This window comes from Chlorocebus sabaeus, chromosome 3 (assembly GCF_047675955.1).
Source record: "Chlorocebus sabaeus isolate Y175 chromosome 3, mChlSab1.0.hap1, whole genome shotgun sequence".
Taxonomy (NCBI): Eukaryota; Metazoa; Chordata; class Mammalia; order Primates; family Cercopithecidae; genus Chlorocebus; species Chlorocebus sabaeus.
In genome coordinates, this window is record NC_132906.1 from 15,548,448 (window position 1) to 15,570,602 (window position 22,155).

Consider the following 22,155-nt stretch of genomic DNA (forward strand, 5'->3'; position numbering starts at 1 on the left):
AAGGAGTAGCTCAGGAGGCCTCGCTGCGGTTCCCTGCAGCTGCTCTCATCACGCTCCCCCTGCTTATTAGGCCCCAGCCACACTGGCCTGCCTGCTCTTCAGAATTTCCAGGTGTATGCTGTTGCCTTGCTCTTCCTCCAGAGGTCCCTGGGCCTAGCTCCATGTCTCCTTCCAGTCTCTGCTGACCTGTCACCTTTTCAGTGAGGCCCACCCTGATGTGCAGATGATTCCACTGCCCCCGTGCTCCAATTCCCTTCACCCTCCCAATTCCCTGCCCCACACTTTCTCTTTCCATCCTCCTTCTGTGTTATGGCTGTTGTTTATTATCTGTTTCTCCTTCCTAGAATATTGGTTCCCTGAGGGCAGAGATCTGTGAGTGAACATTGCTATGTCCCACACGCCTGGCTGCACATGGTAGGTGCTCAATAAATATCTGTTGACTGACTGAATGAGTCCTAGAATCGGTAAAAATCAGAGCTGAAAGAAACCTTAAAGAGATCTGATCCATTAGCCCGGTGGTAGCTACAGTTGCTCATCTCAAATGTTTAAAAAAATGATCTATAGTTATATTTACTATGTATTTATTTTAAAAGTTCCTGCAGTATTAGGAACGCTTTGTCTTCTGTGTCAATTGTGTAGCTTTATGAATTTAAATGTTGTCTATCTGAGAAATGTATCTAGTTATCAGGAAAATCAGATTTCTAAATAAGCTTATATTTAATTAGAGTGAAATAATTACCTATGAGATACTGGCATTTCATCCTAATTTTAAAAACACAGACCTGGACAAAAAAAAAACTGTATGATTCAAATGATGCCCTCTGCCGTTTCTAAAGCAACAGAACATTTGAAAAGATTTCCAAGTTATTTGTTAATATAACTTTATAATAGATGCTTTTAAAACACTAAATTTGAATGAAACTGCTTTGTCACCATGAAAGAGAAATAATTTTAAGCAGCTGTTTTTTAAAATTGGAAACTATATTGTTCTTAGTTTTTAAATAATTACTAAAATTATAAACAATAAAAACAAAATTTGAGTGTAGAAAAATTCTTTGTCATGGTAATTTTAAAGTGCTAATAAAATTTACTTTGAAAAAAATGCCTGGAACAAGCCATGCTGATTCCTTGGATGGAGGCATGGCAGTATGAAAACTGTCACACATACCTGGATACTTTGATAAGCCCAGATTTTGAAATATTAGACTGATTTGCGAGTACTTGGCAACAGATAAAATAGCAGGTGATGAAACTGAAGGCTTTTGCTTCCATATACAAACCCAGTTGTTTTTCCTTCCCACTAAGAAACTTCCTTGGTTCTCCAGCCTTCATAGCAACCCTAATAAGATTCGAGAAATTCAACAAATATTCATCCACAGAACATATACTACTCTCAGAATTAATCACACCCACCTCATGTTTCTATTCCAGATTGTTTATACCTTCATAACACTACTTAATTTACTGTCTTGTATTAGAACCAATCCTGCCTATTTTGTAGCTTATTCATAATGATTATCCCCTCCATGTGCCTGTATGCTTTCTAAGAGTAAGGAGAGTATCTTACTGAATTCAGATAAATTCGCCACCATTCACTGAGTGATAATAGTGCTTGGCAATCCGAAGGATGGAAAAATCTCTGTTGCACTAGTCCTGTAAAATTACTGTTGTTACTTTATCATCTGCATTAAAAACAGAGAGCCACCTTACTTGTTTTTCCTCAAAAGTAATGTGTCAGAATTTTCATATAATTGCTAAACAAGACAGTTTATACTCAAAGAGGAACTCCTCCTAAAAACAACAGAATTCAAAAAAATTGCTTTTGGGCCGGGCGCGGTGGCTCACACCTGTAATCCCAGCACTTTGGGAGGCCGAGGCAGGCGGATCACAGGCCAGAAGTTCAAGACCAGTCTGGCCAATATGGTGAAACCCTGTCTCTACTAAAAATACAGATATCAGTCAAGCGTGGTAATGCACGCCTGTAGTCCCAGCTAGTTGGGAGGCTGAGGTAGAAGAATCGCTTGAACCCGGGAGGCGGAGGTTGCAGTGAGCCAAGATCATGCCACTGCACTCCAGCCTGTGTGACAGAGTGAAACTCCGTCTCAAAAAAAAAAAAAAATTGGTTTTGTCTATCTGAATTGACCGCAGAACTGCCACATCAGTCAGGGTGCTGTTTTGTTTTGTTTTGTTTTTCAGTGAACATTTTATAATGTGATAGCAAGCACTCCTTACCTTAACAAAACTCATCCGGATAGTGCACATCTTGGTCAGTTCATACACAACTTCAAAGCCGTGGTGAACTGACTGGGCCAGGAGCTGAGCGAAGAGCTGGTTGTTGAAGACCTTGAGGCTGCAGCCGCTGGGGATCTTGCAGACGGTGGCTGGGTGGAAGCCGTGTTGATAGTTGCAGTTCCGGCTCTGCACAAAGATGCTGCTGTCACTCACACACTCGGCATACACCTCTCCCCCGACGTAGTACAAGTGCACACCTGCAGACACAAACACACAGCCTTCCTTCACATGCCCTTTCACAGCGTGCCTCTCCCACTGATTCCTGAAACCCTAGGAGATGTGACTCTCCCCTGTCAGGTTCATTGTCAGATCACTGATCAGATGAATGAGATGTGTGACCTAAATATCACTTAGTTTAATTATAATCTGTGCTTTTTCCATAAATCCTTTTAAAAGTGGATTGCAGCCGGGTGCAGTGGCTCATGCCTGTAACCCCAGCACTTTGGAAGGCTGAGGCGGGCAGATCATTCAAGGTCGGGAGTTCAAGACCAGACTGGCCAACACGGTGAAACCCCTTCTCTACTAAAAATACAAATTTAACCAGGCATAGTGATGGGCACCTGTAATCCCAGTTACTCGGGAGGCTGAGGCAGGAAAATTGCTTGAACCTGGGAGGCAGACGTTGCAGTGAGCCAAGGTAGTGCCATTGAACTCCAGTCTGGTGACAGAGCAAGATGTCATCGCAAAAAAATAAATAAATAAAAGTGGATTGCCACCCATGTTAACAATCACCCCCAAGAACCAGTCAGTAAGGTCTCATATACTATTCCTCCCATCACTCCTATTTGTTCCAAAAATAAGGTTTTGTAATATTAGAAATGAACTGAATATATCATGTGGAAAAATCAAATAATCCTTCATGTACATACACAAATTTTATTTTATTTTATTTTATTTTTTTTGAGACAGAGTCTCACTCATCACCCAGGCTGGAGTGCAGTGGCACGATTTCAGCTTACTGCAACTTCCGCCTCCCAGGTTCAGGTGATTCTCCTGCCTCAGCCTCCCAAGTAGCTGGGATTACAGGTGCCTGCCACCACGGCTGGCTAATTTTTGTTTTTTAGTAGAGACGGGGTTTCACCATGTTGGCCAGGCTGGTCTCAAACTTCTGACCTCAAGTAATCCACCGGCCTTGGCCTCCCAAAGTGCTGGGATTACAGGCATGAGCCACTGCGCCCAGCCTACAAATTTTAAAATTTAAAACTGTACACAGTTAATATCATGAAAATGTTACTTAAGTGCACATATTAAACCCACTTCAGTGGAGACAATAAATGACGCTTAAAAAATTTACCAACACTTAGAAATCTGTTTCTCTTAACAAATACCTCGGAGACCTATTTCATTTAAGTTTGTCATCCACTAATATCAATCATATAAATAATGTCTATTTTTTATTTGTGAACAGTGAAATTTCTACCACATTTTCAGATACGGTAATATAAAAACTCATAAGCAAAATACAGCCTGTATCACTTCATCTAATATTCTTGGAATTAAAGTTCAAAAGAGCATCCTGAGGCTAGGCGCTCACACCTACAATCCCAGCACTTTAGGAGGTCAAGGTAGGTCAATCACTTGAGATCAGGAGCTCGAGTCTAGCCTGGCCAACATGGTGAAACCATGTCTCTGCTAAAAAATACAAAAATTAGCTGGACGTGGTGACACACGCTTGTAATCCCAGCTACTTGGGAGGCGGAGGCTGCTGCAGTGAGCTGAGATCACGGCACTACTGCACTCCAGACTGGGCGACTGAGTGAGAGTCTACCTCAAAAAAAAAAAAAAAGAAAAGCATCCTGAGAATGTTGCTGCTCATGCTAATTTCCATTCCAAATTAAATTTTAGTTGATTCCCTCTAAATGTCTGGGTTTGAGAGTTAATATAAATGTATAGCAAGGGACTGATGTTAGAAAAAAATGAAGACATTCTAGTCTAGTGAATATTAAATATCAGAACAATTTTACTCCAACTTTTGATGGGAAAAAAAGTCTCCAGCACTAGAAGTCAATGTGATTATACATATGATCACTGCAGTTAAAAGGTGTTTGTAGAAACAATCCAGAATATACTTATATATTTGGGGTCTCCTCAAAATGAAATTGTGAAAGTTTTAAAGAACAGAACTTACAGCTTCCAGGGCTGCTCAGGGCCCCGTGTGCATAACTTAGAATGTAGGAAACATTACTGATGTAGCTGCTGGGAGTTTGTCAGGTCCTAAGTAGCACTTGACGCAGTTCTGCATTATATGTGATTACATCCCACCATATTTATTGTTTCCTTTTCCCTTAATACAATTTTAGAAAAGAACAATTTTGAGTAGTATGTATCCCAACCACATCATTCTGAAGCAACTGAGCCAGGGTCGCACAGCTAAAGCACAGCCCTGGATATCCAGGCCATGATTGTCCAGTCACTGCCTCTCCTCTTCCTCAGCCAGAGACTGGCTCCCCTTCTCCGCTTCCCTCAGCCTTCCTCTCCCTCCTCTATCTCATCGCTACTACCCACTCTCCTGAATGGCCTTTGGCCCTAACCCCAGGGCCTAGGCGGCGGTGCCAGGGGGCAGAAGGATGGTCCTAACTGGCTGGGAGAGTTACTTGGCTGGACCCTCACGATCATAAAGAGAAGCCCAGGCTGGGGCAAAATGCAAACACCGCCTCCTACAACCACCCCTGTGGGCTCCCAAGGGGAAAGGCCTGCCTTGTGGGGGTGGGCAGAGGTTCTTTCAAGAGGGAAAGCAGGTAAAGGAGCCAGAGTGGAGCTGCTAAGGATTTAGTCGATATGTGAACTGAATGACCTTCAAATATATAATCCTCTCAAAACCTATTACATAAGATAAATACGATTTCTTTGTTATGTGAGTCTAGTCTTTGGGGGTTGGTTTTCAATCATGTTCAGGTCATCTGCAACCACAGTCCACTCTGGCAAAGCTACCAACGCAGAGAAGAGCCTGGGCAGGTAGGCAGTCATCCAGCACCCTGAGAGAGAAGAGCAGAGCCAATGGCACCAGCACGGGGAGCCCGCCCAGAAACACCAGGAAAGGGTGGAACCCAGTCTCAGGGTGAAGGAGGCCGGATTCTGGCTAGAGACACCAGCATCTGAGGAGGAGTCAAGCAGGCCAACGATGTTATTTGCATCCATCTGGTAGGCCAAAATAGTAGCTTTAAAAGCTAGTGTCAGATTCAAGATCACCACAGAGTAGAACAGTGGTTCTTAAACCTTAGCTTGCAGTAAGACCACTTGCAGGGCTTATTAAAACAGATCACTACTTCAGCAGGTCCAGGGTGAGGCCGGGTGACTTGCACTTTTTTTTTTTTTTGAGATGGAGTTACCCTCTTGCCGCCCAGGCTGGAGTGCAGTGGCGTGATCTCGGCTCATTGCAACCTCTGCCTCCCGGGTTCAAGAGATTCTCCTGCCTCAGCCTCCCGATTAGCTGGGATTACAGGCACCTGCTACCACGCCTGGCTAATTTTTTGTATTTTTAGTAGAGATGGGGTTTTGCCATGTTGGGCAGGCTGGTCTCGAACTCCTGACCTCAGGTGATCCGCCTTCCTCGGCATCCCAAAGTGCTGGGATTACAGGCATGAGCCACCACACTCAGCCAGTGATATTCCCTTAAATGGTACAGGAAAAGCATGAACATGTCCAGATTTTACTGCAGCCTACATTCTGACAGTCCTTGTATGAAATGCTTAAAAGAGACATCATACCTATCATTGTTGCCATCAAATATGCCATTAATATGTTCATTATTGTAATTAAGAAGCATTAGAAGCTTCTGGAAGGAAAAGCTAATGTCACAATCCTGCAGCCTCTTCTAACTCCTAGCAATAAGAAATAAATGCCCCAAAAGAAGTACTGCCTGAGATCATAAAGAGAACCCTGGCAATGCGGCCCTCAAGCAAGTTCCACCCACATCTTGAACTATGTATGTGCTTGGGCTGTGTCTTTCTTTAAGGGCTGTTTCTTTCTTTATCTGAACTTCTCACTTGAGTGTGACTGCCACCCACTTTTTATGAGATCAGGGAGTGTGGAGTCCTGTGTTGTGGTTAATGAGGACCAGAAGAACCTTGGGTTTAATTTGGGTCTGCTGGGTCGAACTACAAAAGGGTGTCCCCTTTTAATCCTCTTCTGTTGTCTCGAATGACAGGAAATGACTGGGAAGAGGGTAGGTTGGGCAGGCTGGTGAGAGTGTGCCAATCTCTGGACTCTACTCACAGAGGAGGAAGTCGGTGTCCCAAAGTGGAGGGAAGGTGCAGGGATACCCTCCTCACTGGGAGGGAGGCAGAAAGACCACCATAAAAGGCAGAGTGTCCTGCAGAGAGAATGCCGAAGCCTCTCCACAACTCTTAGGATAAAGCCTAAACGTCCCAGCGCAAGCACAACACCTCCTCTTGAGTTTGTAATGAATCTTTCCCTTGCCTTTGTTGCCTTTTCTTCTGCACAGCGATTTTAGAAGCTTTAAGAAAATATATATATTTCTGAGTGTAATAATGGTATTTTAAAAAATTTCTTATATAGTTAGATATAAACTCCAATAGATGGGAAAAAGGATATGAAGCCTGAGATTTGCTCTAAAATATTCTAGCAAAAATACTGTAGAGCGATAGATGAAAAAGAATGGCACAGAATGTGAATCTTTAAGACTCATTGTATTCCCCCGTTTTCCTATTTCAAATTTCCCACAATAAAAAAAGTTTTAATGGGTGGTAAAAAAAATACTAATAATATAAAAATACAGACTTCCAGATCCACACCAGGGCCTAGGTCAGAGGATGGAGGCAGGTCCACCACAGGACTGTGCCTACCGTTGTGCACTGCACAACCACTGCAACCCAGGGTTTGCCTCCTAGTCTTCAGAGCTTTGTGTAATTATTACAATCCTTTCCCAGCAGATGGCAGTAGTTTCTCTTGAGGAAGACGCACCTTTTCCTAACTCACACAAAGTCATCACTGGGCTGACAGCAAGGCTGGTCCCCTAAGACTGTCCCTGATGACTGAGTCTCTCGGCACAACACGATGAACAGCTTGTTTGGGTCCGACTGCACTACACAGCATGTTCCATCACTGCCACTCAAACACGCAGCCACTCTGCCTGCGCTGCACTGTGAGGTGTCTCCCTTACCACTGCTGCTGCCTTCCAGAGCATCCTTACACACCATGCGCATCCCATCCTCACAGGATCGAGAAAGCCCACCATAGAAAATTTAGAAAATATGGACAGAAAAGAAAAATCAGCCACAAATCCACAGCCCATAAATAATCAAAGCTAATGTCTATTATATACCTTTCAGTCTTTTTTATGTGTTTTTGAGACAGCCTCCTGGCTCGCTGGGGCTACAGATGCACACTGCCACACTCAGCTAACTTTTTTGTAGAGACAGGGTCTCACCATGTTGCCCACCTGGTAGTAAACTCCTAGGCTCAAGCAATCCACCCACCTCGACTTCCCAAAGTGCTGGGATTACAGGTGTGAGCCACAGTGCTCAGCCATGTGCATTTTTAAGAAGAAAATTGGGACCATACTCTACAGGATGTTTTATAACTTGTTTTCACTTAATAATATCTTGTGAATATTTTCTCAGGATATTAAGTATTCTGTAACATCAAGTTTAATGACTGTAACAGTGTGACATCGCATCCTATGTTAAAACGCTTTTTTAGGATTTGCTTTTTTTAACATGAGACGCCTTACATGTGTTCAGAGGCAGAACGAAAGGACTATTTTGAGACAGGGAAATGAAACCCACTGGGAAAGGAGGCAGCCCAAATACCACCTGGACATGCGGACCCTCGGCCCAAGGCATTTCAACCAGAGTGACTCCGTCTTGAGTAGAAGCCTCTGCCCAAGGCGTTTCAACCAGAGTGACTCCGTCTTGAGTAGAAGCTGGGTAAAATAAGCTAAGACCTACTGGGCTGCATTCCCAGACAGACAGGCTTTCTAAATCATAGGATGAGATAGGAGGTTGGCACAAGATACAGGTCATAAAGACCTTGCTGATGAAACAGGTTGCAATAAAGAAGCTGGCCCAAACCAAGATGGAGATGACAGTGACCTCTGGTCATTCTCACTACTACACTCCCACCAGTGCCATGACAATTTACAAAAGCCGTGGCGACCATATAGAAAGTTACCCTATATGGTCTAAAAAGGGGAGGCATGAATAATCTACCCATTGTTTAGCATATAATCAAGAAATAACCAGCCGGCGCGGTGGCTCACGCCTGTAATCCCAGCACTTTGGGAAGCCAAGGCTGGTGGATCACCTGAGGTCGGGAGTTTGAGACCAGCCTAAGCAACATGGAGAAACCCCATCTCTACTAAAAATACAAAATTAGCAGGGTGTGGTGGCACATGACTGTAATCCCAGCTACTCAGGAGGCTGAGGCAGAGAATCTCTATTTTTTTTTTTTTATTATTATACTTTAAGTTCTAGGGTACATGTGCATAACGTGTAGGTTTGTTACATATGTATACTTGTGCCATGTTGATGAGCTGCTCCCATCAACTCGTCAGCACGCATTAACTCGTCATTTACATCAGGTATAATTCCCAGTGCAATCCCTCCCCCCGCAAGAGAATCTCTTGAACCTGGGAGGTGAAGGTTCAGGTGAGCCAAGATCACGCCATTGCATTCCAGCCTGGGCAACAAGACGGAAATTCTATCTCAAAAAAAAAGAAAGAAAAAAAAAAAAAAGAAATAACCATAAAAATGGGCAACCAGTAGCCCTCGTGTCTGCTCTGTCCTTGGAGTAGCCATTCTTTATTCGTTTCCTATCCTAATAAACTTGCCTTCACTTTACTCTATGGATTCGCCTCAAATTCTTTCTTGTGAGAGATCCAAGAACCCTCTTTTGGGGTCTGGGTCAGGACCACTATCCGGTAACACCTCTGCAAGGAGCTGACTGATGAAACCCTTATGTCAGGGTAATTCCTTTCATAAAACAAAAAGAATTACTAGAATTCTACAGAATTTGAGATACACAAGGAAATAAAGATTCATAAAATGGTTTTAAAAATCAAATTCCGAAAACAATGCAATGATTTGGAATATGTGATAAGTATTTTCAGGATATGCTTGATCTCCAGAAGTTCAATAACCAGGGTTAATGGTTATCATTTTTTTCTCCCACAAAGGGAGATCTGCAAAAGAGAAACAGGCCAGTCTTGCTCAAAGTGTCCTCGCATACCAAGAACCCAGCACAGGCTCATTGTGAAGGTTACTAGAGCTAACTTCAATTACAGCAGAAATTATCAGTGCTCAAAAATGTTGTACTATTGATTACGATTATATTAAGTCATGAATTTCCAAGAAATACAATCCTACCTCAAGTTCTATGTTCGTGCAGTCAACTCAAAGCTGTGGTTTGCATAATTATTTGGAAATCGAGGCCATCTTAAAAGCCAATCTAAAAAAGCAGGCACACAGTATCCTCCAATTATCTAGATTGACTATTACATCATTCCCACATCGTCAGGAACTCGCCCTTTGCTTTCTTTTGCACTGTCACGTATCAGTCATACCAGTATTATATGTCAGTGGTTCTCTGTCCTTTTACTGGAAAGATCCTTACAATCCTCCACAGAGGTACCCGTGAGCTCCGTGTAAAATCTCTGTGTAGTACTCTCCTTCTCGCACAATATTTTTGTAAAAAAGAACATAAAACCTCTGATTTACCTTTTAAAAGTAAAATATTGTAAAATGTCAGCACTTTATTATTATTTTGGCCTTCTTTCAACATTGCAGAGGTGATCATGGCATACAAGGATTGTGGCATATGATAGGCATTTTCACTCCATACTGAAAGATTCAATTCTACAAACCACTACGAGGGGTGCCAAGATAAAAGGGCAGGAGGGTCCGTCCCCTCTAGCAGAGGGGAGCAACTGGGCCTGAGTCCTCATGGGTGCGAGTCCCTGGCATCACCTGTGTGACCATATGTAAGCTACTGAACTCTCAGAGGTTTAGCTGTCTCATCTGTAAAATGGGACTGATACACCTAACTTGTACAGTTACTACAAGGATTAGAAATGATACATGTAAGTGCATGCCAGCATGTCTCTTACATATTAGGTCATCAATGGGGGTAGCTATCATCATATTATTATTATTTGCTATGTCACTGGAGAGAGTTCCAGTGGTCTGCCTAGTTTCTAAGGAAGAATATGGATAGGTCCCACACTGGAATGCGATGTTCCAGGCTGCTCAAGGTATTGCCTTTGACATCTAAGTGGTAGCTTTTGGTATGCTAGTGCTAACTGTTAGTGGTTATTTAAAGCATCTTGCTAGTGAGGTCAAAGTCATAGGCTCAATCCCTTTGTACCAGTTAACTGCTGCATGCCTACAAATAAATGCTTTCTACCAGCCCCCCCACCTCAGGGACATACCCATTAGATGGTAAGTGGGGTAAATCAGCACCCATCATCACCACCAGAGAAAACAAAACTCAAAATGCATGCACTGCTGACAGGATGGCAATATGACCTTCCTTTGGCAGGGCCAGCCATCTCAGCTAATTTAAGTCACAAGGAATACAAGCCAGAAGTGGCGTGAAGGCTAATTGATATCTACTGGGTAGGGGAATGGCTCATCATTAACTATAATAAAAAGAATTTTTTGTTGTTGTTGTTTTGTTTTGTTTTGAGATGGAATCTCACTCTGTCGCCCGGGCTGGAGTGCAATAGCACGATCTTGGCTCACTGCAACCTCCATCTCCTGGGTTCAAGCGATTCTTCTGCCTCAGCCTCCCGAGTAGCTGGGATTATGTAGGCATCCACCACCACACCGGCTAATTTTTTGTATTTTCAGTAGAGACAGAGTTTCACTATGTTGGCCAGGCTGGTTTGAACTCCTGACCTCAGGTGACCTGCCTGCCTTGGCCTCCCAAAGTGCTGGGATTACAGGTGTGAGCCACCATGTCCAGTCACTAAAATGAATTTTTAAAAATGATATATTCAGGCCAGGTGCAGTGGCTTACACCTGTAATGCCAGCACTTTGGGAGGCTGAGGCAGGGGATCACCTGAGGTCAGGAGTTCGAGACCAGCCTGGCCACCATGGAGAAACCCTGTCACTACTAAAAATACAAAAATTAGCTGGGTGTGGTGGTGCGTGCCTGTAATCTCAGTTACTCAGGAGGCTGAGACAGGAGAATCGCTTGAAACCTGGAGGCAGAGGTTGCAGTAAGCTGAGATTGTTTCACTGCACTCTAGCCTGGGTGATAGAGCAAGATACCCATCTCAAAAAAAAAAAAAAAAAAAAAGACATCTTCTATCCTTGCCCATCACAGTCTAATTAATCTCAATAGAACAGCCAGGCAATCTTTTCGAAGTGTAAAGTCAGATCATGTTGCAAACCGAAAACAAAATTTGAAGGCCCCACAAAAATTTGAATGGACCCTCACCCAGCTAGGGAGCTCTAAAATTTAACCTGAAAGACTGGTTCAGGCTCCATGAACACTGACTTCCTTGCTCTCTGTGTCACAGCCATTTGAACCAGAGCAACTCCATCTTGACTAAGGGCTGGGTTAAAATAAGGTGGCGACCTACTGGGCTGCATTCCCAGGATGCGGGGCATTCTGAGTCACAGGATGACATAGGAGGTTGGCACAAGATACAGGTCGCAAAGACTCTGCTGGTGAAACAGAGTGCCATAAAGAAACCAGCCAAAACCCACCCAAACCAAGATGGCATGAAAGTCACCTCTGGTAGGCCAGGTGCAGTGGCTCACACCTGTAATCCCTGCATTTTGGGAGGCTTAGACAGGTAGATCACCTGAGGTCAGGATTTCAAGACTAGCCTGGCCAACATGGTGGAACCCTGTCTCTACTAAAAAATACAAAAAATTAGCTGGGTGTGCTGGCACACGCCTGCAATCCCAGCTACTTGGGAGGCTGAGGCAGGAGCATCGCTTGAATCTGGGAGGTAGAGGTTGTAGTGAGCCAAGATAGTGCCATTGCACTCCAGCCTGGGCAACACAGCAAGACTCCATCTAAAAAAAAAATAAAAAATAAAAAAAAATAAGAAAATGACCTCTGGTCATCCTCACTGCTCATTATATGGTAATTATAATGCATCAGCATGCTAAAAGACACTTCCACCAGCACCATGACAGTTTAGATGCCATGACCATGCCCGGAGGTTACCCTATATGGTCTAAAAAGGAAATGAACCCTCAGCTCCAGGAAATCATCCCTTTCCCAGAAAACTCATGAAAAAATCCACCCTTTGTTTAGCATATAATCAAGAAATAACTGTATTATCATCAGTCGAGCAGCCCATGCCGCTGCTCTGCCTGTGGAGTAGCCATTCTTTTGCTTCTTTACTTCTCTAACAAACTTGCTTTCAGTTTACTCTATGAATTCACCCCAAATTCTTTCTTGTGTGAGTTCCAAGAATCTTCTCTTGGGGTCTGGATTGGGACACCTTTCCGGTAACATCTGCTCAAACGTCACTTTTTCAGGAAGGCCTTCCCTGGTTACGCTGGTTTAAAGTCTCCATTCTCTTCCCCTGCTTTGTGTTTTTCTACTGGACATACCATATGTTGTATTTCGTGTCTGTCTTTCCCCAGCAGCAAGTAATCCAGGAAGTCTGGGCATTGTCTTTTTTCCACTGTTGCATCCCTAGTGTCCAGTCTGGCTGAGAGTCGGTGCTCAGTAAGTATTTGTGAGATGAATGCGTATCACTAAAATCTAACGTCTGCTAATTAACTCCACAGGGCAAGTTAACTCATTTGCTAGCCTAGGAATGCATTTTGCAGCTCACTTATTCAGGCTGGTGCTCCCGGAAGCCACGCTGCTCAGAACCCAGATAACCCATGGCAGCATCTGAGAGAGAATCCTGTGATGTTACAAAAGACCGACGGCCCTTGCTTTAAAATCTCCCAAGCCAATGCTTTTTCCCACCATGCTTTATGGCAAGGCTTGTGGCACGTCTAAAAACATTTTTTTTTTTTTGTTTTTCCACATTGGAGTAATTCCTAAGCAGCCTGAGAAAAGTGTCACTTTGCCTTCGGACCACGTGACAGTGAGTACCCTTGCATCGAGGGGAGCACTATTAGATGCTCCGGTTTGTGGAACAGGCCATCAGTCCCAGCTCTTGCTCATGTGGCTTCTTAACCCTAAAGATGAGCTCTCAGTCAACAACACAGGAGCTACGGATATAATTGGGATATCTGACTCCTCCAAATCCGACATCGAAATCTGATTCTCAGTATTGGAGGTGGGGCTTGATGGGAGGTGTCTCGGGCACCCAGAAAGATCTCTCATGATCTGCTTGGTGCCCTCCTTGAGGTAATGAGTGAATTCTCACTCTATTAGTTCCTGCAGATCGATTTGTTAAAAAGAGCCTAGCACCTCCCTCCCTTCTCTCTCTTTCTGTCTCTTCCCAGGTGACACACAGGCTCACCTTTGCCTTACACAACGATTAGAAGCTTCCGAAAGCCCTCCCCAGAAGCACATGCCAGCACACGTGCTGCAGTACAGCCTGCAGACCCATGGGCCAAACAAACCTCTTTTCTTTTTTCGTTTATTTTTTTGAGACGGAGTTTTGCTCTTGTTGCCCAGGCTGGAGTGCAATGGCACGATCTCAGCTCACTGCAACCTCCGTCTCGCAGGTTCAAGCAATTCTACTGACTCAGCCTCTTAGTAGCTGGGATTAGAGGCATGCGCCACCACACCTGGCTAATTTTGTATTTTTAGTAGAGATGGGATTTCTCCATGTTGGTCAGGCTGGTCTCGAACTCCCATGATCTGCCCACCTCCACCTCCCAAAGGGCTGGGATTACAGGCATGAGCCACCATGCCCGGCCTCTTTTCTTTATAAATTACGCAGTCTCAGATATTCCTTTACAGCAGACTCTCCATGTCCTTAGCAGGAGCACCTTGAAGAAGCGACTTGCAGACAGGTTCCTAGAACACATTCAGCACTCCTTTAATATTTGAATCCTGTCTTTGGATCCACCGGCACCAGCGGAAACTGAACACACAGACCAATCTGCAAAGCTCCTCAGCAAACGGCTTCACAACGTCATGTGTTAATGTTTTGCCTTGAGAGTTCACTGAAGATTCTTCTAAAAATCATTTGAAAGTAAAGCCATACTCAAGAAACTTGTTTAAGAATTAATTCAAAGATTATTTCCTTTGAGGAATGGCTATTTTCCCACTTTGGGATAAAAATTACATTCCAGAGTGAGGTTTTCATTTCTTCTCTCCCTGTCAGGAAATCTAGAGCAAAATCACCACCACCTTCTCCAGCTCTCTGTGTCAGAGACGTCTGAACCAGAGCAACTCCATCTTGAGTAGGGGTTAGGTAAATAAGGCTGAGGCCTACTGGGCTGCATTCCCAGGAGGTCAGGCATTGTGCCATTCAAGTACTCACCAGGCCCGACCCTGCTTAGCTTGGTTAACAACGTTAACCCTTATGGATGACATATCTGGAACATCTGGATTCTTCTCCCCTCCCCTCAACCCTGTGTTTCTGATTTTCTATTTTTCATATATCATTTCACTGCAGTGGTTTCTCGTAAGTTGCCTCAAAGCCACTATGGAGACAGAATATAAATAAACATAAAGTAACTGTCTCCATTAAGAGTCAACATCAATGAATGATTTCAGCCTGTTTCTAAACAATGGCTTTTAGGTTTACCCCAGCAGGAGACATTTTGAAGGCATGTTAGGAAGAATATCAGAATGCACCACCAAATGGAACAATGAATCTCCCCTGGAAATTTCAAAGAAAAGGCTCAGGCTCCCTTCCCAAGGTGGTTTAAGTGCTGGATGGAGAGAGAAAAAGGTCAAATGACTGAAGAAGGTTCTTTACATCTGTGACTCCATAGTATCACTTGAAGATACCAACTATTCCAATATAATAGAAAATAATGTAAAGATCCTCAGCCAGACCACACACTCAGCTGGGATTTGCTACCATCACTCAGACCAGTGAGATGGGCTTCAAAAGCATCACAGGTCAGAACAGAGACCAGTATGACTTGTACCCCATCAGCTGCTGTACACCTGCACGCAGGAGAGCCCCAATCACATGCCAAAGGCTTCCAGACATACATCAGTCATTCTTTCTAACTACCCAGCTGCTAAGTCTCCAAAGAGAACTTTACCTGATACAAATAATCATCTAGTCAGAATTCCTGTTCTTCAGAAATGATCCTAGTTTGCACGTTTTAGGCAAATGAAAAATAATGCATAATACTTCTATTCAATAATTTCATCTGGCTTTCTTCATATCTATCATCTTGCTTGTCTTTACAATCCCCAGTCCATGCCACCCCTAGAAGGTGGCATGACGACATTAGAGGCAGAGACTAAGATCCTGGCGACCCATGTGCTTTCCCCAGTGGAAATGTCAGAGCTATCTCAGAGCTCACCAGCCCTGGGGTCCTTCCACAGGGGCACATGACCAATATGTGAGGGTGGTCACGTGCACTTTTACACACATGACCATCTACATTTTGGCTAGACGACTAAAGGAATGGCATCTTTGCTCTTACCTTTTCCTATATGTCTCCTGGTATTTTCTATCGTTGAGTTTCTGTTTACATTAGAAAGAAGTCCAAGACAGAATCTGTTCCTGTTATTTGAAGGGTCGGTGAACCCATCTATGAGCACACTTCGGGAGGAAGCCTGGAATGTCTCCCCAACTCGGTTGTTCAGTTCGTAGTAGGCGACCGAGCACCAGTGCTGGGGTTCCTCGTAACAAACTGGCCGAAAGTCTGGAAGAAAACAAACCAGAGAGCACATGGCGAGTGTCATACCTGGGCTGTGTAGTTCATGATTCCACCAGGAAACTTAGTTAATACTTTTCACCAGAGAGTCGGCTGCAAGACCAAGCATGCCATTCTGTAATCTTTTAGAACTTGTAGCTCTCATGGGAGCTGCTTGGGGCTGGCTCATTTCACTAGCACACCTGAGATGTAGAGTCCATGGTCCTTGTTCATCTTCCATGGCTAGAGCATTTATAAACATGTGTATTGGTCATGAAGGGACCAGGGAAAACATGACATGAACAGATGAACATAAAAAAACTGTCGGCCCTAAAGCAAGCACAGCTCAAAGGAAGCTAGCAGGTCACCTCTTCTTTCAGAAACATGTGAAAGATGGCATGTTGCTGTTACTGTGCCCACTTGAAACCTTGTGGCAAAAACTATCATTTTCTAACAAACTAGAGATGGAAAATAATAGTTTGACTATGATAAAGAGCAAATCAATAATGCTGAACAGGACATTAAATTATTTAAGGAAAAAAAAGCTTCCACATAGAGGGGCTCACATTCTGCTTTGTGGATATCTACTTATGCATGGAAAAAAAAACACATTTAAAGAGAGCTGGATATTTCATCAGGAAACCCATGAATGTTTTCACACCCAACATAAAGTGAAGTCACTTTTCTGTAACCAAAGCTCAGAGTTCCTTTTCTTTGCCACCCACACCCTTTCTCTGCCTTTGTATTGATTATATTATCTTTGTCTTCCTTGAACATCCTTGTCATTCTTGCTTCTAGAGTGTGTTCCTATATGCACTAAATATAAATTTATGAAATAGATAAATTCGGGGGTTGTTATTTCTCTCACAAAAGGATCTTAGTTTATAAAATATTCACTTGGAGTATTTCAAATGGTGCACTTCTTTAGAACCTCTCTACTCAAGATCTGGCTCATGGAACAGTAGCCTCTGCATTACATGGGAGCTTAACAATGCAGATTCTTGGACCCCACCCTAAGATCTACAGAATCAAAATCTGCATTTATGCAAGATCACAACGTGGTTTATACAAACATTAAAGTCAAGCAACACTTATCTAGGCTATTATAAGATGCAAATACAATTTTGTAAAAACCTCATTTATGTATATTTCTAAGAATACCTCTCCGGCCGAATGAAAGACACCACTATAAACATATGGTAAAAACACAAACAGAATAAAATCCCTAACTTCTTGAGTTCCTAACTCCATACTTAACATCAAGAACTACAAACTTCTAAATGCTAAGTTAAAATAAAAATTAACTTATTCTAGTAATGAGGATGATAAAACATTAATTCTATGGTACCGAGGAATGTCAAAGTTAAAATGCAAAGCCATCCCATTTGCCTCTTAAAACACATGCAAAACAGCAGGCCAGTACATTTCTGGTTCTGTTTTTTGAATTGCTTTGTTTGGCGGTAATAGGAAACACTTTTGGAAAACAGCTACATTTCACTGTTCATCTGCAATTTACCTCCATTTGGTATCGATAGCACTAAATGTTTATCAGCTGTGGCATCTACAGGTTGGCCACTCTGGGTCTCAGAGGCTTCTGTGGCATGATAAGGCAGGGGTGGTGTGTCAACTAAAAGAAAGCAGTAGAACAAAGGAATTGTCAAATCGATAAACTACACAAAGACAGTTGGATCCAACATCTTTTGCCATTAAACTCCTGAGCTTGGTGGACAGTGCTACTCCTACAGAGAGACAATATGAATGTAACAAGGCTCTTCTGAAGTGGCATTGTGAGTGCTCTACAGAAGAAACTGGTTGTTCCGAGAGCCACACTAAAGGGTCAATTCCATTTCCCTCTGACTTTTGAGTTATCACTGAGTTCTAATGACGTCAGGGCAAGACTTTCAAATGCAGGACCTGTTCTCCTAGCTTTTCTCATAGCAGAACAGTCTGTGATCCAGCTTGCAAAACACAGAGAAAGCTAAACCTTCTTTGAAGTGAGCTTAATTTTCAGCTTCTATGTTGTCATGAATTGTACAATGGCCACGGGGACGCTCTATCCCTGAGATACTTCAGGATATGCCCCTAAAACACAGAAAAGCTGAAATATAATTGTAACCTTGTACCCAAGGCACACTGAGAAGGGCCCTTCTACCCAAATGTCAGTTCTGTGACTGGACAGTGATCATGGTTAGGCAAATGGGATGCATTCCATGGAAAATAATTCATGACACAATAAAAATTCATGAGGCACAGGGAAAACTCTTTATGGAGGGCCTCAGCACAAAACAACCGATTCCTTCAGCAGGCATGTCTAATGTTAGTTCAGAATGGTCTTGTTACACCTGTGGTGGAATACAACAGCATAAAAGGTTGGATCAATCTGCCTTTGTTGTATCTAATTGTCCACACAAGTAGTTCTCACACTTAAGTGTACAAAAAAATTGCCAGTAGAGCTTGCTAAAAATGCAGATTCTCAGCCCCATCCTTAGCAATTCTGATTCAATAGGTCAGTGGTTGAATGTAGCCACGTACATTTTAACATGCTCCGATGGCAAGTCTAATGCAGGGTTCATGGACCATACTAGGAAACCATGGATAAGGTATTTCCTTCTGAGAAAATGGACTATGACTCCTATGACACTGGTAAAAAAGTTATAAGGCAAGATGGTCTTTTTGTAGGTCTTTGACTAAATACGTCTATTTACTCAAGGGGCAGAACAGGCTGAGCACAGTGGCTCACACCTGTAATCTTAGCATTTTGGGAGACTGAAGTGGGAGGATCACTTGAGTTCAGCGCTTTGAGATGAGCCTAGGCAACATGATGAGACCCCATCCTACAAAAAAAAATTAAAAATTAGGTGGGCATGGTGGTGTGCACCTGTAATCCTAGCTACTCAGAGGCTGAGGTAGGAGGATCACTTGAACCCAAGAGTTTGAAGTTACCGTGAGCTATGACTGTGCCACCATACTCCAGCCTGGGTAACAACAAGACCCTGTCTCTAAAAAATTAAAATTAAAAAAAGGGGGACTGAAAATAGAATTACCATATAATGTAGCACTTCCACTCCTAGGTATATACCCGAAGGAATTGAAAGCAGTGTGTTATTTACTAGAGCCAAAAGGTGGGAACAATCCGAATATCCAACAGCTAATGAACTGATGTTTTAAAATGTGGTATAGCCATACAGTGAGACATCATTCAGTCACAAAGATGAACTACCGATACATGCTACAACACAAACTGTGAAAACACTTGGCTAAGTGAAATAAGACAGACACAAAGGGGCAAATATTGTATTAATCTAGTATATGAGGTACCTGCAATAGGCAAATTCAGTGAGACAGAAAGTAAATTAGAGCTTACCAGGGGCTGGGGAAGTAGGGAAATGGGGAGCTATTGCTTAATCAGTATGGAATTTCTGTTTGGGGTGATGAAAAATTTTTGAAAATAGATATGGTGATGGTTGCACAATATTATTAATGCACCTAATGCCATCAGATTGTACTTTTTTTTTTTTTTTAATAGCCCTCACCCAGGCTAGAGTGCAGTGGCACAATCTCAGCTCATTGCAGCCTCCAACTCCGGGATTCCAGCGATTCTAGTGCCTCAGTCTCCTGAGCAGCTGGAATTACAGAGGTGCACCACCACGCCCAGCTAACTTTTGTATTTTTAGTAGAGACAGGGTTTCAACATGGGTTGGCAAGGCTGGTCTCGAACTGCTGACCTCAAGTGATCCGCCTGCCTAAGCCTCCCAAAGTGCTGGGATTACAGGCATGAGCCACACTGCACCCGGCCAGATTTTACTCTTAAAAAACGGTTAAAATGGGCTGGGCACAGTGGAGCACACCTGTAATCCCAGCACTTTGAGAGGCCAAGGTGGGTGGATCACCTGAGGTCAGGAGTTCACGACCAGCCTAACATGGTGAAATCCTGTCTCCACTAAATACAAAAAAATTAGCCAGGTGTAGTGGCGCATGCCTGTAATCCGAGGTACTTGGAAGGCTGAGACAGGAGAATCGCTTGTACCTGGGAGGCAGAGGTTGCAGTGAGCCGAGATTGCGCCACTGCACTCCAGCCTGGGCAACAAGAGCAAAACTCCATCTCAAAAAAAAAAAAAAAAAAAAGTTAAATAAATTTTGTGTTTATCTATTTCACCACCACTTGAAAAAAATTAACATATGAAAAGCCATTGACTTGTACACTTGAAATGGGTGGTTGTATGGTATGTGAATTATACCTCAATAGCGCTTTTTAAAAAATCTAGAGGCTGAACCAGTAAATCGCCAAGGTTCCTTTTACGCTTGTTTATCTGTGGGTCTGTTACTCAGGTTGGCATTTTGCTGTTAATCATTCAGACAAGAATTATTTTCTTTGAAGTGAAAAGGGCTATGCCTTCGGTGAGAAACTAACCAGCTTCTGCATCATTGTTGGGGTCTGTCCTGCGTGGGTGGGAAGAGGAAAAAGAACATCAACCTGTTAGAGTAATCAGGGCAGGAATTCAAAGTCAGCACAGGAAGTCTTTGTAGCATAGAGGTGTGTTAGGTAAATATATATTTTGTAATACAATTATCCTCCTGTTCCTTAGCCAAGGCTCTGTCCTCAAATGACTTCTCTTTCTGTTGTATTTCTTCCTTCTCAGTGAACTCAGCCACTTGCAAAACTTCAACCACCTGCTCCCACACTGAGTGAATGACTCTCAAGCTACCCTCCAGCATCTCTGCCTTCACCCTACAGTAAGTCCTGCTAGACCCCCTCCTCCAATTCACTGCCCTCTTTCCAACCCCACATCCCTGTTTTAGTTCAAGTCCTTATAATCACTTGCCTGGACTGCTACAGGCTACCTATACGTGATGGCTCTCAACAGCTACTGCCTCCTGAAGGCCAGAGACCACAGTAGTCCTCTTTCTCCACCAGAGATACAGTCTGAGACCCCCAGGGGATACCCGAAGTTGTGGCTAGTACAGAGTACCACATATACTATGATTTTTTCCTATACATACCCGTGATAAAGTTTAATTTATTAAACACAGTAAGAGATTAGGAATAGTAACTAATAATAAAGTAAAAGTATCCGAACAATATGCCAGCATCACTACTCTTGTACTTTGTGGTCACTATTAAATCAGAGTGACCTGAACACAAGCACTGTGAGGCCTCAACAGTTGATCTGATCACAGAGACAGCTACTAATTGACTCACAGGTGGATAGCGTCTTCAACACAGATACGCTGGGCAAAGGGATGATTCAGAACCTGGATAGGATGGCACGAGGTTTCATCCCCACATACAATTTAAAATTTATGAATTGTTTATTTCTGGAATTTTCTATTCAGTATTTTCAGGCTGCAACTGACCTCAGGTAACTGAAACCTCATATAAGAGGGGGCAACTACATTGTCTTGATCATCACTGCACCTCTAGCACTGGCCCAGTGCCAGGCACTTCAGAGGTGCTCAGTCATCACTTACTGAGTCAATAAAACCTGTGCCTATGGTCTAAAGCTCCATGTCCATGTTCTAATGCCTGTGTGGGCCAGGTGCAGTGGCTCATGCCTGCAATCCCAGCACTTTGGGAGGCCGAGACAGGCAAATCACCTGAGGTCAGGAGCTCGAGACCAGCCTGGCCAACATGGTGAAACCCCATCTCTACTAAAAATGCAAAAATTAGTTGGGCATGGTGGTGCCGCCCATGTAATCCCAGCTACTAGGGAGACTGAGGTGGGAGAATTGCTTGAACCGTGAGGCGGAGACTGCAGTGAGCCAGGATCATGCCACTGCACTCCAACCTGGGTGACAGAGCAAGACCCCATCTCAAAAATAAATAAATAAATAAAAATAAATAAACACCTGTGTAGTAATTTATTTATTCAATAATCAACTGATGAGCAACCACTGCATTTCAGGCTCTGTGCTGGACATAGAAAAAAGAAGGCTCACTGTTTAATGGGGAAAATAGACACACAGGAATTATATAATACAGTGCAATAAATGTAATAGTAGATGCTTATGTAACTTGCTGAGGGGCAAAAGGAACTAAGTAACTCAGAGGGGAAGAAGCAATTCCCTCTTTATCTTCCCACATTGTATAAGCTCTGTGAGGACAGGCAAAATTTTTATTAACCTTTTATTCCCCTTTCAGCAATCCTAAGG

At 43.2% G+C, this 22,155-nt stretch overlaps 1 protein-coding gene across 4 annotated transcripts in view; it reads right to left on the reverse strand.

The window, feature by feature from the left end:
* SMAD9 (SMAD family member 9) overlaps positions 1–22,155 on the reverse strand; it is a 75,671-nt gene that overhangs the window by 6,352 nt on the left and 47,164 nt on the right. For 2 of the 4 annotated variants that reach the window (XM_007960175.3, XM_037986805.2), the window contains exons 4-6: positions 17,522–17,632; positions 15,793–16,014; positions 2,233–2,489 (exon numbers count right to left, since the gene is read on the reverse strand). In XM_007960175.3, coding sequence (XP_007958366.1) covers positions 2,233–2,489; positions 15,793–16,014; positions 17,522–17,632 — 590 coding nt within the window. The remainder of the gene's footprint in view (positions 1–2,232; positions 2,490–15,792; positions 16,015–17,521; positions 17,633–22,155) is intronic. The other 2 variants (XM_007960179.3, XM_073013439.1) reach the window with 1 other exon arrangement.